This window comes from Dama dama, chromosome 4 (assembly GCF_033118175.1).
Source record: "Dama dama isolate Ldn47 chromosome 4, ASM3311817v1, whole genome shotgun sequence".
Taxonomy (NCBI): Eukaryota; Metazoa; Chordata; class Mammalia; order Artiodactyla; family Cervidae; genus Dama; species Dama dama.
This window is the reverse complement of record NC_083684.1, coordinates 11,469,300-11,484,273: the sequence shown is the minus strand read 5'-3', so window position 1 is coordinate 11,484,273 and position 14,974 is coordinate 11,469,300. Positions and strand designations below refer to the sequence as shown.

Below are 14,974 nucleotides of genomic sequence, written 5' to 3'. Positions count from 1 at the left end.
GGGTATATGCTCAGGACTGGGACCGCTAGGTCACATGGTAACTCTATTTTTAAGACTATTTCATTCTTCATCATTCTTCAACACTCCCTTCAGCTCCTGCTTTTCACGAAATCCTTACTGGTTGCTCCAATCAACGTGAATTCTCCCTTGAATGAATTCCCAGAATGTATCTACACTACAGGAGGCAGCCAGTACCATTTGTGTGCTGACTTGTGATGACTCCTATTACAGAGCAGCTTCATTTTTTCTTCCACGGGTACATGCTGTCTTTTCAAATAGACCCTCAACCTCCTGAGGGCAGGGACCTTCTTACGTTTCTACTCCATGGATGACACACATACTCAGAAACACCTACGAGTCACCACAAGCTTCGTGGAATTCTATCAAGCACTGGTATGTTTAATTCCAGGATAGGAACCAATAACATTTTCACAAACAGTGCAACCACGGAAAGACTTAATGAACTGTGAGTTCAAGAGCCCTGTTATTTTAACACTTTATTTTTAAGGCCAGTAAGAAATCAGCACTCCACTCAAAACTCTCATCACTTCCTTCTACCAAATCCTACAAGCTCCCGAGAGGGAAGGTCCAGTTCCTCAGCAGACCCTCTGCCTGTGACAGTGTTCCCATATGAACCATGCCTAACATACAAGGTTCTCTGCTTTATGACAACAACATACAAACCTCCTGCGATTCGCTTTCTTTTCCCAGTCTTTGGATGTTCCCACTGGGTCTTCTCCTCAGTGTGACTGTTTAAAAAAAAATCCAGAGAACAATAAGAAAAGTTACACTTCTAAAATTCTAAAATACACTTCTAAAATTAATCCATGGCATTAGACTTTTCTCTCCCCAACATAATTCTCTCTCAAGAGTAGTCAAGTCAGACGTTCACAAAGAAATATTCAGAACATAAGATAGCTATTTGCAACAGGTCAAATTCTCTAGGCTGCAAGCAGCAGCAGTCTGGTAAAAGCCTGCATTTATGAACCGGTGGTGAAGACAGAGGAAGAAGATGGAACCGGACCCTGGTTGTGGGTCAACTCTAGAAATCTCGCTTAATATCTCAAAATATCTAGAGAAGTATTCTGCTTTGTACTTGTTTCAGTTTTATTCCAGGATAGATTGAAAATTTTCAGTCTAGTTTATAATGCTGACATGTAGATATAATTTAGATACAACCTTAATCTTAGTGGTTTCCCTGGTGGCTCAGACAGTCAAGAATCTTCCTACAATGCAGGAGACCCAAGTCAACCCCTGGGCTGGGAAGACCCCCTGGAGAAGGGAAAGGCTACCCACTCCAGTATTCTTGCCCTAACCCTGGTGGGCTACAGTCCATGGGGTCACAAATCTTCTTCAATGTTTATTCTGTCCCTAGATTTAACTTCAAAGTGTTTTTTAAGTGCTGATTCCTAATTTCATCCAAGAGGAAATTAAGAAGTGGTAAGATAGCCCCAAAGGTCAAGTTACTTAGCTCTGGAGCCTCAACTTCCTCATTGGCAAAATGGAAATAATCTTAGTACTGATCTCAGGACAATGTTATGAGGATACTGTACAAAAAGGGTTGGACACGGTATCTGACATATAAAAAGCCCTCAAATGGTCTACTATTTTGAACAAATCAAATATACAAGCTGGTCTGACTCCCATGCCAAACTAGCCTTTCATCTCAGCAGAGCATATACAGTTATCATTCAAATTCAAACCACAAGCCAATAACAGACTAGAGACACCTGTCAACAGGTGACCTAGTGTCAAGAAAAACATAAAATTACTTAATGCCAGAAAAAGCTGCATGTTGCAAGAAGCATTCCAAGTTCACAGGCTCAGGCCAAAGTAGACAATAACACTAAATCACTGACAACCAGATGACAGAACAGTTCTCCTGGAGCCATTATTTTAAAGAGAATAAATACAGAGAGCAAGTAAATGCTCCTGGAAGATGCTGACGTCAAAAGCAGGGTCTTTCTAGGAACTGCCGGCTTCTGGTGTTTTGCAAACTCTCAGTGGCCAGCGCAGGGACACTGTGGACTTTGAATTCAGAGGGCCACACACCCGAGTTCCCGCACTGCATACATCCAGTGAGCCAGTCTCCCCAGCAGCACAGGGAAGCTGAGAGACTGGACCCGGGACAGCGACCGGTGATGGGTCAGATCCCTGCACAGAGGGCATGGGCAGCCCTGCTAGGAGAGAGGAAGCCCCGACTCCCTAGGAAGGGTAACCCTGCTCCCGCCCCGGCACTCCTGAATGGGGGGACCACGCTCTGCAGCAGGGACCATCCTCGGCACTAGAGGGTGATGAACGGCATCCCTGGCCTCTACCCCCCGGACGCCAACACAGCTGTGGCAACGGCAAGGCTCTGCAGACACTGCCTCATCTCCCACAGACTCAGGGTCCCGGTCCTGACGCCCACATTTCCTGGTCCTCCCGCTCACCAGCCTCGTGCCCTTGGAGAAGTTACTAAACCTCCCTGAGCCTCAGTTTTCCCGTCAGTACAAAGAGAGTAGTAACAGCCCCACTTCCCGGGGTCAGAGAAGCCTCAGTCAGTCTACATGTGTGAAGAACTAAGAACTGTGCCTTTGACAGAAAAGGATTATTTGAAATAAATTTCATATAAAAGTTAATTAAAAGCTGTTCCCTTTCCACTGTAACCTAAAATGACTTTTTAATGAACAGAAGATTACAACATGTCCCCACTGTTATCTTATTCTCCTTCAAAAAGATGTCCTCTTTTATTTTTCTTTTCATTCAGCAAGCTTTCTCTTTTTCTTTTTGTCACTTAAAGAGATAATTAACACTGATCTTAATGTAAAACAAAGGGATCAAAATTAAATTCACACCACATTACATGGCTATCACTTTCAAGTATGCTCTTCTAAGGTTTTGGGGTTTTTTTGAAGCTCAACAGGGAGACCCAGAGCCTCCTGCAGACAGGGACCCGCCTCCCACTGGGCAGGCCGGCCATCCTTCTTCAGGAGCAAAGGGGGACGGGGTGAAGGCCCCGAAGACCCCCGGGACTGCGCCAGGGCCCCCAGCACCAAGCCCCCGCCCCCAGTTAAGGCAGAGGGACTACCCTGGACGGTGTCAGGGCAGCGAGCAAGGCCCCCAGCTCACTCTGGTGACCAGGCTGCCCTCCGCCACAATACTGGCCCTCCCTGGGGGCATGTGAGCCTTCGAGGTCTGCTAGTGGGGAGGCCGAGGGGCTGACAGATCCCACACGGGAAAGGAGGAGCGAGGCTGCGAGGGGCTTTCCCACGAGACCCCAGAGATCAGGCTGGGAGCTGCGGCCTCAGTCCTTGGCTGGGGTGGGGGGCATCCCACAGCAGTGGGAGGAAGGCCTTGGGCAAAGGGAAGGACTCCAAGGGCAACCTTCTGAGAGATCCGTCAGGTTCCCCAAACCCCGAGGGACAAGTGACTTTCCAGAACTGGGAGTGAACAAAGGCTCGGGATGCTTGCAGGTCAGCAGAGCCGGGGTCATTCTGGACATCCTTCACCCCGAGCAAAGACCAGAGGGCTGGGTGGAGAGGAGAACATCTGGAGAGAGGCACCCACCACCCCAGCTGGGAGCCTGCCAAGCTCTATCACCCCAGTCAGTGTCAACAGGGCCAACCACCACTGGGGGGCCCTGGGGTATCTTCCAGGGACCACACAGGCACCACAAAGTCCCCCACCCATGGGCTCCTGGAAGCCCTCAGTGGAGCCGGCGGGAGCCTGCAGGCCTTACTGAGTGAAGGAGGTGGACACCTTTCAGGAAGGAAGCAGAGGGAGAGGTCACCCAGCAGAAGGCGAGGCACAGGCGGTGAGAGGCAGATGGGCAGGCAGGCAGGGGTCCCCACATGGAGGGAAGAGGCTGCAAGTAGCAGACATTTTTTCTCTCTCCCTTAAGCAGCAGGAGGAAACCAACTACAAGTGTCAGATTTTTTTCTCTTAAAATTCTGTGTTGCCACACCACCACCTGGTTCCACCTGAACTTAACTTTTCTCAAACCTTGAGCTCACCAATGCGTTTTTCTTACGAAATATCTTTCTTAAGCTATGTTAATGAAACTATGTATTTGATTTGGAATTTGCCTTTCTTCAAAATGGTTCCACCTAAGACTAACTTTTTTTTCTTTTCTCAAACCTTGGGCTGATAATAGTTCAACAAACCAGTATTCATATCAATTGTTTTATGGCTGGGGGATGAACACCTCATGCTATCCTATCTCAAAAATGCATATTGTGGAAGAGGGGCCTGGTGAAACTCCTTCAGCCTTGAGGTGTCTCCCTTATCTGATTGGTGATAGTTTAGTCACTAAGTCGTATCCGACTCTTGTGACCCCATGAACTGTAGCCCAACAAGCTCCTCTGTCCGTGAGATTCTCCAGGCAAGAATACTGGAGTAGGTTGCCATGCCCTCCTCCAGAGGATCTTCCCAACCCAGGAATCGAACCCAGGCCTCCTACACTGTAGGCAGATGATTTACTGACTGAGCTACTTACCTGATTAATAACTTCTAACAGACATAAAACATCCGGCTAAAGACTAGCAGGGGGGGCACTCTTTCTGCCCCCTTCTGATGTCTATGTCAGAAGCTTTCTCTGTCTCTTTTATACTTTAATAAAACTTTATCACACAAAAGCTCTGAGTTATCAAGCCACATCACTGGCCCCAGATTGAATTCTTCTCCTCCAAAGGCCAAGAATCCTGGCATCCTTCACGGCTCAGCAACAACCTTTCAGGGAGACAGCAGAGTGACCACAGCCACAGGAGCCTCCGGACCGAGCATGACGCCCCAGGTGAAACCTGAAAGGGAGCTCTGGGGACAGAGGCCAGAACAGGGACAGGCCCGACCCAGAGCAGGGGAGGCCCCGGAAGCCAGGAGGCAGGCCCTGTGCATCTTCACAGCCCCGGGGCCCAGAAGGCCACCCGCCCAGGGAGGCCCAGGAGACCTTTGCTTGATGAGCTCATTTCCTTAACTCCCTATGGACTGATCTTACACCTCCGTGATGCTAAGCATGGGGGACAGAGCGGAACGAGGAACAGTCCCTGCCTTCACGACACTGACAGTCTGGGCAGGGACAGACAGCAGGCATGGCCGAGTGGAGCGCAGAGAACTACAGACAGGGGAGCGCGAGATGCTAGGAAGAGAGGGCAGGGCCCGTGCACGGGGACGCCCTCGTGGGCAGAGACACTGAAGGTCAGCTCTGAGGCATCAAAGAGCCCTTCAGGCAGAGGCCACAGCAACAGCCAATGCCCATCCAGGAGCCGCCCGGAGCCCCTGGCTCCCTCCGGTCCTTCAGAGCAGAAATCATCCTTCTAAAGACACACAGCCGAGCTCACTGCCTGGCCGCAAGGCTTCAGTGGACCCCGGGGTCCTGACCGTGGAGCCCAGCTCCTCTGAGGCACAGCAGGGCCCTTCCTCCTCCCCGGGGTTCAGGTTCCTGCACCACCACGGCACAGGCCGGGCCTCGGTCTCTTCTACCTGAGCTGCCCCTAGACCCGCCCACTTCTACCTGTGCCCTAAGGCAGGGCTCAGGGGCCAACTACCCCGGGCACCTTACCACCTGCCCGCACAGCTCATGCTGGGCACACTGCCACTCATCACACACACTGTGTGAGGACCACCTTTTTTATTTTTTGGCCACAACAGGCATCTTGCAGGATGTTAGTCCTAACCACTGGACCACCAAGTGTAAGTCCCACCAAGCGGTCTTATTTATCTCAGTAAAACCAGCGCTCAGCAAAGGGCCTGACGCAGGATATCTTCCCAACGTGTTTTCAAAGAATGAAGCACGGTCTTTTCCTCCTGCTTTTCTTTCTAGAAAGCCACCAAAGGCAGCCAGCGTGGCTCACAACCTAGGGCAGATCAGATTCACCTGGGAAAGATGTCACAAACTACCAGTAGGGACGGGAGGCGGAGCAAGCAAATGAAGAGAGAAGAATCACCTGCTGGTGGAAGCCGGGAGCAGAGCCCCGTCAGTTTCCCAAGAGTAGAAAATCACTGATTTACTTCCGTGTTTCTCAAAGCCATAACCTGCCTTAGCTTGGAAGCTTAAAAAAGAGAGACAGTCCCTACGTGGGGTGTCTGCTGAGACCCCAAATCTACAGTTATGACGGTCCTCAAGTGATTCTAGTGTCAGGCCGAGACGGTGCTGTCAGCTGCCAAGAGTGGGACCCGGTAGAGTTTGTTCAGGCCTCAAATAAAACTCTCCAACCAACCCCTTAACAGATAAGTAACCCGTGAGAGTTATTCCCACGGCCCAAGGGCACACAGTAAGAGGCGGGAGAGAGGGCCTCCTGGGGCTTTCAAAACTTTCCCGAGAACTACAGTAAAGCTGTATTAGCTACATTTTATATACAGGCATATACATGCTTACATACATACACACACACACACACACACAGCTCTACTAGGACGTTTGTTGCAAGTACACACTCCCAGGTGGCCCTTCTAGACTCCTGAGAAGGAGCAGAGCGTGCTCATTTTTCCTGATGTTGGGGAAAGGAGATGCAAGCGAATGCATCCCCGCACCGCCGGGCACTGCCGCCTCCTGGGCAGCAGAGGGCGTGTCTGGGCGCCGCCAGGTGACCCCACGCTGGACAGCAGGGCCAGAAAGCAGGATGGGGCCCGTCCTCAGGAGGCCGGCAGCCCTCACTGCGCAGGCCTTCCCCGCGCGGGCAGGGGTCCGGAGGCAGCGTCCGTCCCGGGACGCGGAGCGGTCAGGGTCCTCCGCGCGCCCCGGACGGCCCCCTTACTTGGCATAGTAAACCCAGCCGTCCTTGGTGGTCCTCTGCTCCCAGCCCGGGGGCAGCTCGTCCTCGCTGTCGGTGTCATCCAGGCCCGCGTAGCGCAGGGCTGCCATGGCTGTGGGGGAAGCGGTCGCTCGCCCGCCGGCCGCCGGGTCTCCGCACCCAGGAACTCACTCCGGCTTCAACCGCGCGCCGCGCGCCCCGCACGCTCGCGCCTGCGCACCGCGCCGCCCGGGGCCTCTCGGCCGCCCAAGCCGCCGAATCCGGGGCCCGCACTTTCGCAGCTGCCGGAGCAAAGGAGGGCGGGGCCTCAGGAGAACGCAGGGGGAAGAGCGGAGCAGCGCGCACGGCCGCTCGGCTGGAAGTAAAAGCCGGCGAGCGCCCCGTTGCTCCGGAGGCGGGGTCGAGCTCCTAACCCCGCCCCGCCCCGGCCGGGGGCGTGAGCATCCAATCTCGAGCCAGGGCTCCGCCCCCGTTGCTGGGCGACCCGTAATCACTTCCGCGTGGTTCTGGCCTGTCCCGCAGGCACTCCCGCCACTGGGCATCCTGGGAAATGTAGTCTGCGACCTGGCCGGACTAGCACACCGCGCGGGAAAGGGAGGAGGCAGGTGATGCTGGCTTTCTAAGGCTATGCCGCCCGTCCGGTGTTAACGGCAGAAGTGAAGGGTCTTGCTCAGACACCTTCCAGAGCTTTCCCAGCCTGAGTCACAGATTTTGTTATGCGTGTAAACTCAACGCTATACCACGCTATAAAAAAGCAAATTCCCACGCACCTGTTGATGCCCCAGTCCTGGAGAAGTTTCTTCCAGTTCCAGCATGGTTCTGTTGGTTACAAATGCCTGCCGTTTATAGACTTTTCCAGAACACTCCCTGCTTAAAACTTGCTCCTAAGCTGAACATTACAGGGAAATCTGACTGTGATTTCTCTGGCCCTAGTTTACAGAAGAAAACAAGACTCCACTTGTTTTAAAGTGAGGAAAATGGGAAGAAGAGAGTTTTATTTTTTATCTTCAAATCCTTTTATCAGGACTTTTATCTTCAAGTCTTGGAACTGATATTGCTTTGGGATTCCTGCTCTGCCTGCTCTTTAGGAGAGAGACTTGCTTTCCTGGGAAGTTACCCAACTGAAAGCTAACCTAAAGTAAGCACGTTTTAGTTTTCACAGACCCACTACCCCATCTCAGATCCATCACCACATCACTCTTTCCAAATCCCTGTACATTTATGTGAGCTACTATTAATCTGACAGCTTCTGCTCATCCCCGTTTAACCCCTTGCCCCTGTCACCCAAGCCAACTTATGCCTTTGATGTGAATAGGAAATTAGATTCCCAAATCCCTTAGTGGTGAGGAAGGGGATGAATAGAATCAATCTCCTTAGCCTCAGTTTCTCCAATCATCATCTATAGCCTCTGCTCAGCTTCTCAAGGACCTGCTGCTTAGACTTATCTCAGGTTTCCCTCATCGGATCCTCTACTGGCACCTGTTGCCCATGACTTGGCATCTTCCACAGATGGTGATATAGTATGGTGTCTTCTCCAAACTGCGTAGTACTCCCCTTGGCAGGATTCTCAACTTCTCGGTCGAACCTCTGCTCTTCCTACCACTTTAAAACTTCCTCTAGGTTTCTCTGCCACAGACACCAGGGTTCCTCAACCTCAACACTGCTGACATTTGGGGATCCCATAATTCTTTGTTGCAGGGTTCTCCTGTGCACTGTGGAATGTTTAGCAGCAGCTCTGTCCTCTACCAGCTAGATCCAGTAGCATCTCCTTTCCTGCAGCTGCAACAACCAAAAATGTCTCCGGGCATTGCCCGTTGTTCCTGGAGTTAAGAATGGCTAATCTGCACTGACAGTAAATCTGGAAGTTACTAGCCTGTGAATCAAATGCTGATTTGATGATTTGATGAGATTTACTGAAGGCATTTAAGAGCCCATTTCTGGCCAGAGATTCACGAGGTGGTATCTAGATCCTACCAGTTCTGATTGCTGAGTTCTCTAGCATCATCTGAGGCCATTTGCCTCTCTAATTCCTGGACCATCCTTAGGTGAAAGACAGGAGCTGACAAGTCTGGCTGGGTGGCCCAGACTACCCATCATGGTCCCAAATAGTTATGATGACCTCATTTTATTCCTCTCTTCCTGCCTCTGTTGGCCTTGACCAGAGGTCAATGAAGAAAGACATTCAGGACTTTGGGGAACTGTGCAATTAAGCAAGTGAGATTTAGCATTTGGACTAAAGTCTTTGTACTATTTAAGTCTTTGGACTTCACTGAAACTAATGTTGTTTTAGTTACGCTTATTAGATTGCAAGCAGCAGAGACTCACTCAAAAGTTTATGATCAGGATGTAAATGAGCTAAATTAGAATACTGTCATGACCTGCAGGAGACCAAGGACAAGCCTGATTTTTTCTCTCATGGGTTTCACGGTCTCTTGCTCCTGCTTTGTGTTCACGGGCAAGCTTCCTTTTTTTTTTTTTTTCCTGTTTCCTTACTAGCTTCCTTTATTCATAGTTTCTGCTCCCCTTGGACTTCAGCTTGGATGTGATCTTGACTTGGGATCTGTCAGAGAGTGAACCCCGTTTAGCTTGAAAGATTATTATGGGTTTGCAGAGTCTTAAGCTTGGAAATGAGCCAAGATCCTCAACATGTGCTTAACAAAAGCCTAAAGAATGGTTTCTTATTGTAAAGCCAGCTAAATCAATTGATTATTACATTGATTAAAAAAAAAAATTCATTGTGTGGTTATACAACTACACAACAGATGGTGCTATTACCCACAGTTTTAGGGCTAAAACCCAATTTGAGACAAGGATTTCTACATTTGAAGTTTTCTTTCTGACTTCTGCGATAACTGACAATTTACAAACAGAAGACTGTAAGTTTTCTGCCGAAAGCAATTTGGCATTACTCATACAGTGGGCACAAGTTTCATTGTAACGTTCCTGAGAGCCACATTTCCTTAGTTCATTGTTATTACTAGGATGTTGGTCATTTCTTTTCCCTTCAGACACACAAATGCCCCAACAATTCTGCAAACCTGCTACAGTTAATAAGCAAGAATATTGAACAGGATTCTCAGGGAAAACTCTCCTGGTTAATGCGGACTTAGTTAGAAAGTGTTTTTGTATTTTGATTATTCATTCAAACACACAGGTAACAAAAAAGTGTATTAGATCTCTTAGAAAAGTCAAGAAAAATGAAATACCTCTTGCATCCAGAAATCAGTCAGTTAGAATAAAACCAACAGACAAAGAATGATGAGGGTTCTGAGAGCAGTTCCAACCAAGACCTAGAGGTATGCGGAGATGGGGGAGAGTTTTGGTGACAGGCTTTCCTATCATTTATCTTGGGAACCAAACTCAGTTACTGTCACTTGCAAGCTGTGTGTGACAGTGGCCAAGTCACTTACCTGATTCCATGATTATCAGCCCAGTTTCTACAGAGGAGGCAAATGGGGCACAAAGAATTGAAGTAGCATGTCCACGGTCACTGGGTGAGCAAAAGCCAGAAAGGTCTGGAATAGAACACAAACAAGGTCACTTATCCCAAACTCATCCTCTCAACCCACCACCCCATGAGCTGCCTTTCCAGAACAGGGATCCCCAGTGCTGGTTCTCAAGTGGATGCCCAGGGGGTTTAGATCCTCCATGGGAAAGTGAGAAAAGTGTATAAAAGAAGTGAATTTTTTGTAAAGGTAAATATGTTCCAGTTAAAGTACTAGGTTTTTCTTTCTATGAGATTACTTCTGTTCTTTTATTTTTGTGGTAATCTGTTATTTTCCTTTTTTCCAACATGTTTTATAATGACATTTTTCAGACATCCAGGAGTGTTGAGAGATGAGCACAAAGAATATGCATACTACCCCACCCCTGACACACACACATAGGTGTAGTCACACTTAATCTTCTGCCGTATTTGTTTTAATCAGAGGGAACTTGAGTGCCTGTAACTTTAGGAGAGAGTGGTTTTGTTTTGTTTTGGAAGTTCTCCGGAATAAGTACGAATGGACTAAGAAAAATCTCCTGGGCCACAGGTAGGCACTCTCTCCTGGAGACCTCATCACAACCATTGCAGTGACTTCCAGAAATTAGACCCTTACATTTGGAAACATCACTCATTTAATTTATGTGTATAGGCCCCAAGTGTCAGTGTGGCTGTACTTGCTAACTTGCCAACATTCACAAAATTCTATTTCAGCCTAACTTCTTTCCTGGCTCCTTTCTGTCCTGCAGGGAGATGGGCCCCCCCTCCTGGGGGCAGTCATGTTGCCATGAGAAGTTCATTCTGTTTAAAATCTTCCACCACCTGTTTAGAGTGTTGTATTTTTACAGCCAGAACTTCTCAGACGTGGCTCTGATTCGCAGCTGTCATGAACTTGCAAATAATTCTTCCAAAGACTTCGTATCCTGGAGCCCAAGATTCACCCCATATCCTGCCAGACTGTGCATGTAAATATGCCAGGGGAAAATAAAAACAAAAAATAAAATTATTGTGTGTGTGTATACATATATATACTTCCCTGGTGGCTCAGATGGTAAACAGTCTGCCTGCAATACAGGAGACCCGGGTTCAATCCCTGGGTTGGAAAGATCCCCTGGAGAAGGGAACAACTACCCAGTCCAGTATTCTTGCCTAGAGAATTCCATGGACAGAGGAGCCTTGTGGGCTATATATACACATACACACCAGGGGCAGAATGGGGGGAGAGGCATAAAGAAAAAGAAAAAAAAACAGAAGTGATGACTTCAAAACACTAAGCATAGTGCCAAGCACAAAGCTAGCTCTTATTAGTAAATGTTATAGCATTAAATGTTTGCTACTATCATTGTTACTGGTAATTAAAACTGGACCATGAGAACTTTAAAATCCAACCATGAAGCACAACTCTGATTTTAGGTCTGACCTTCATCTAATGGGGCCGACAGTCCCCACTGTATAATAAGAGCTAACATTCACTGAGCATTTACTATGTTAAAGCACTGTGCTAAGCACTTACCAGAAATTATATATAACTCTACCAGTCACACTGTACGGTAGGTGCAATTATTAACCACCTTACAGATGAGGAAATTGAGGCTTAGGGAGGTAAAACCTGCTTCCAAATCAGAGAAGCAGTGGTGTTGCCATAGATCCTAGTTTTCTATGACTCTTCGCCATGGCACTGTATACATCACAGGGTCCAAAAGAGATCGTGGTTATGAACTTGGCAATTGTAAAAGACTGTTTCAAACAGAGTCCTTACTGCCCTTGACCAAAGTGCTATACTCCTAGTAACCCCCTCAGAGGGTGAAGGAATGACAGGAAATTTACAGTTGGGAGCCACTGATTAGAGAAGGGTCTTTCTCCTCTATTATGCTGACTAAGGAGCATAAAACAGTGCCCAAGACTAAGGAATTAAATCGCGTGGCTATGGCTCTGCCCCCCATAGCCTCATTCTGAAGTCCTCACTCCTAAAAAGTCCTTAGAATAGTGTGTTTCATACTCCAAAGTTGTACTCAGGTACAGTATTTGTTTAATAAATGTCAGTTCATTTTGGCGGCGATGGTGGTTCAGTCACTGTCAGTTCATTAGGCTTGAGATAGATATTAAAATAGATATTAAAATAGCTTACTAAACCTAGATAACGTCTGTCTCTAATAGAGATTGCTATTGCAGGTGAAAGACATGTGATAAAAACCTGAAAGAAGTGTCTTCAAAGTGATGTGCATACCTCTCCCACCCAACTTTCCTCCTTACTGCCATCTGGAAAAAATGATGTAATGCACAGCGCTCAAGCAGCCACACTGGACTATGAGATGAGAGTCACACCCAAAGATTGGGGTTGGGGCTACAAAGTTGCTAGGTCCCTGGCAACTTTATGGAATTCTCATATTTACTCTTTACTCCCCAAATCCCATACTTACGTGCAAGAAATAGACCTCATGTGTTTAAACCATTGTTGAGTTGGCTGTTCTGCCACTTGAGTTGAACCTAATCCCAAAGGTTATGCCCTTTTTACTTTTTACTTTCTTTTTCTTTATATCTTTTTACTTTCCAGCTTCCAAAATGTCCTTTCTATAAACTTTTCTCCTGTTCTCCTTGTTCTTAAGTATTTATTTACCAAACGAAATAAAAAGTACTGCTTTTTGATATTTTGAGCTTTTGGGAGAAAGTGGCTATAAATATGTGTCCAGTCTACCATCTTTATTCAGAAGTATGCCCGCGTTTTTTTCAGACAATTGAACAGCATAGTGAATGGAAAGTTTCTAGTCTAGTGCCTAGTACAGGGCCGACACTCAATAAACAACAGTAATCACTGTGTCTCTCTCATCATCATTGTTACAATTGCTATTATTTGAAATGCTTTATCTAAAGGTCCCACTAAAATGCCGATTGAAAAACAAATCCTATGCCCTGTATGTATTTTGTAGGTGTGCTAATCTAAATCACACATTTATTGAACATTTTTTCATAAATCAAGAGAATATTTGTAGTGACAGGGGATTTAAACAGCCTGATTTAGCTCCTCTAGGCAACAAAGCATGTTTTGTTGACCTAGCAGAAAGAAAACGTGTTGTAAGCCAAAAAAAAAAGTTGTTTCTCTGCCATCTCATTTCCTCTTGGGTTAGGTTCTTGAAACTACAATCCAATTCTTATGATAAAATTCAGAGAGAGAGAGAGGCATGCTAGGTTAGGTCTGTTCCTTATTGCTCTGTGAGTTTGTGTGCATGTGTGTGAAGGAGAAGGTGATGGGGGCCGTGAGGATGCCATGGATTCTGCTGATAGAGTTTGATGGAACAAGCAATAACTTGAACTTTCATTTCACCTCCTGTTTCCACTGGGTGCTTGGGAAAGAATCTTAACTTGGCCCTCCAGCTCTTCAGCTCAGAGTATGAGGATCATTTATTATTCCTCTTTGAATCTCCAAGTCTCTCTTTTTTTTAGAATGTTCTGGTCTTACCTGATGGTTAAGAATCCGCCTGGCAACGCAGGGGAAACTGGTTTAATCCCTGGTCCAGGAAGATCCCACCTGCCCCGGGGGCAACTGAGCCACAACTACTGAGCCAGTGACCCTACCCTGAAACAGGAGCCAACACCGCGGTGAGAAGCCTGTACACCACAACAAAATGTGGCTCCCAGTCGTCGAAACTAAAGGATAAGCCCATGGGCATTAACGATGACCCAGCGCAGCCTCAAATTAAGTAATTAGATGTTCAACCGGGACTTCCCTGGCAGTCCGGTGGTCAGGACGCCGTGTTTGCACAGCAGGGGGACACGGGTTCGATCCCTGGTTGGGGAACTAAGATCCCACATGCTGCCTGACCAAATAAAAAAACCGTAAAAGAAAACAACAACAACACTGCTCTACAGCGATGGTCCCTAACCTTTTTGGCACCAAATACCGGTTTCGTGGAAGACAATTTTACCACAGACAGGAGGGGAGAGTGGGCGCTGGGGATGGTGGAGGTGGTTCCGGTGGTGAGGTGAGCTCAGGAGCCGTGGGGAGCCGTGGGGGAGCGGTAGATGACGCCAGGCGGGCTGGCCCGCTGACCACCTCAAGAACCAGTCAGCCGTGGGGCGCTGGGGATCCCAGCTCCGCAGCACTTCCTTCTATCGTTCGACTTTTGGATTCAACTGCTAACACACTAACTCTCGCCTAGACCATGGTTCTGTTTTCCAGCTGCGCTTACCTGCAGTCAGTTGTGTCTTCTGAAAATATTAAATGGAAAATTCCAGAAAGAAACAACGCGGGAATTTTAAACTGCTGCACCGTTCCGAATAGCGAGGCGAAATCTCGTGATATCCTGCGTCGTCCCACTCGGGACGAGAATCCCATTTGTCCAGCATATCCGGATCGACTGCCCCGGATATCCCAGTGCTCCTGTTCAGATAATCCTCATTTTACTTAAAAAATGGCCCCAAAGTGCACGAGGAGTGATGCTGGCTATTTGAATATGATAAGGAGAAGCCGTAAAGTGTTTCCTTTAAGAGAAAAGGCGGAAGTTCTCCACCTGGTGAGGGAAGAAAACAATCCTATGCTGAGGTTACTAAGATCCACGGTAAGAACAAATCTTCTATCCATGAAATTATGAAGAAGAAAGAAATTTGTAACAGTTTTGCTGTCGCCCCTCAGGCGGCAAAAGTCACGGCCACAGTGTGTGTTAAATGCTTAGTTAAAATGGAGAAGGCATTGCATTTGTACAATAAGGTATTTTTAGAGACAGACTGCATTCTCATAACTTTTATCACAGTATATTGTTAT

General features: G+C 47.7%; 1 protein-coding gene across 5 annotated transcripts in view; it reads right to left on the bottom strand.

Annotated features, from left to right (window-relative positions):
* WWOX (WW domain containing oxidoreductase) overlaps positions 1–6,936 on the bottom strand; it is an 886,744-nt gene extending 879,808 nt beyond the window's left edge. For all 5 annotated transcript variants that reach the window (XM_061138077.1, XM_061138078.1, XM_061138080.1 and 2 more), the window contains exons 1-2: positions 6,735–6,936; positions 685–749 (exon numbers count right to left, since the gene is read on the bottom strand). In XM_061138077.1, coding sequence (XP_060994060.1) covers positions 685–749; positions 6,735–6,841 — 172 coding nt within the window. In that variant the 5' untranslated portion in view covers positions 6,842–6,936. The remainder of the gene's footprint in view (positions 1–684; positions 750–6,734) is intronic.
* Positions 6,937–14,974: the final 8,038 nt, after the last annotated feature.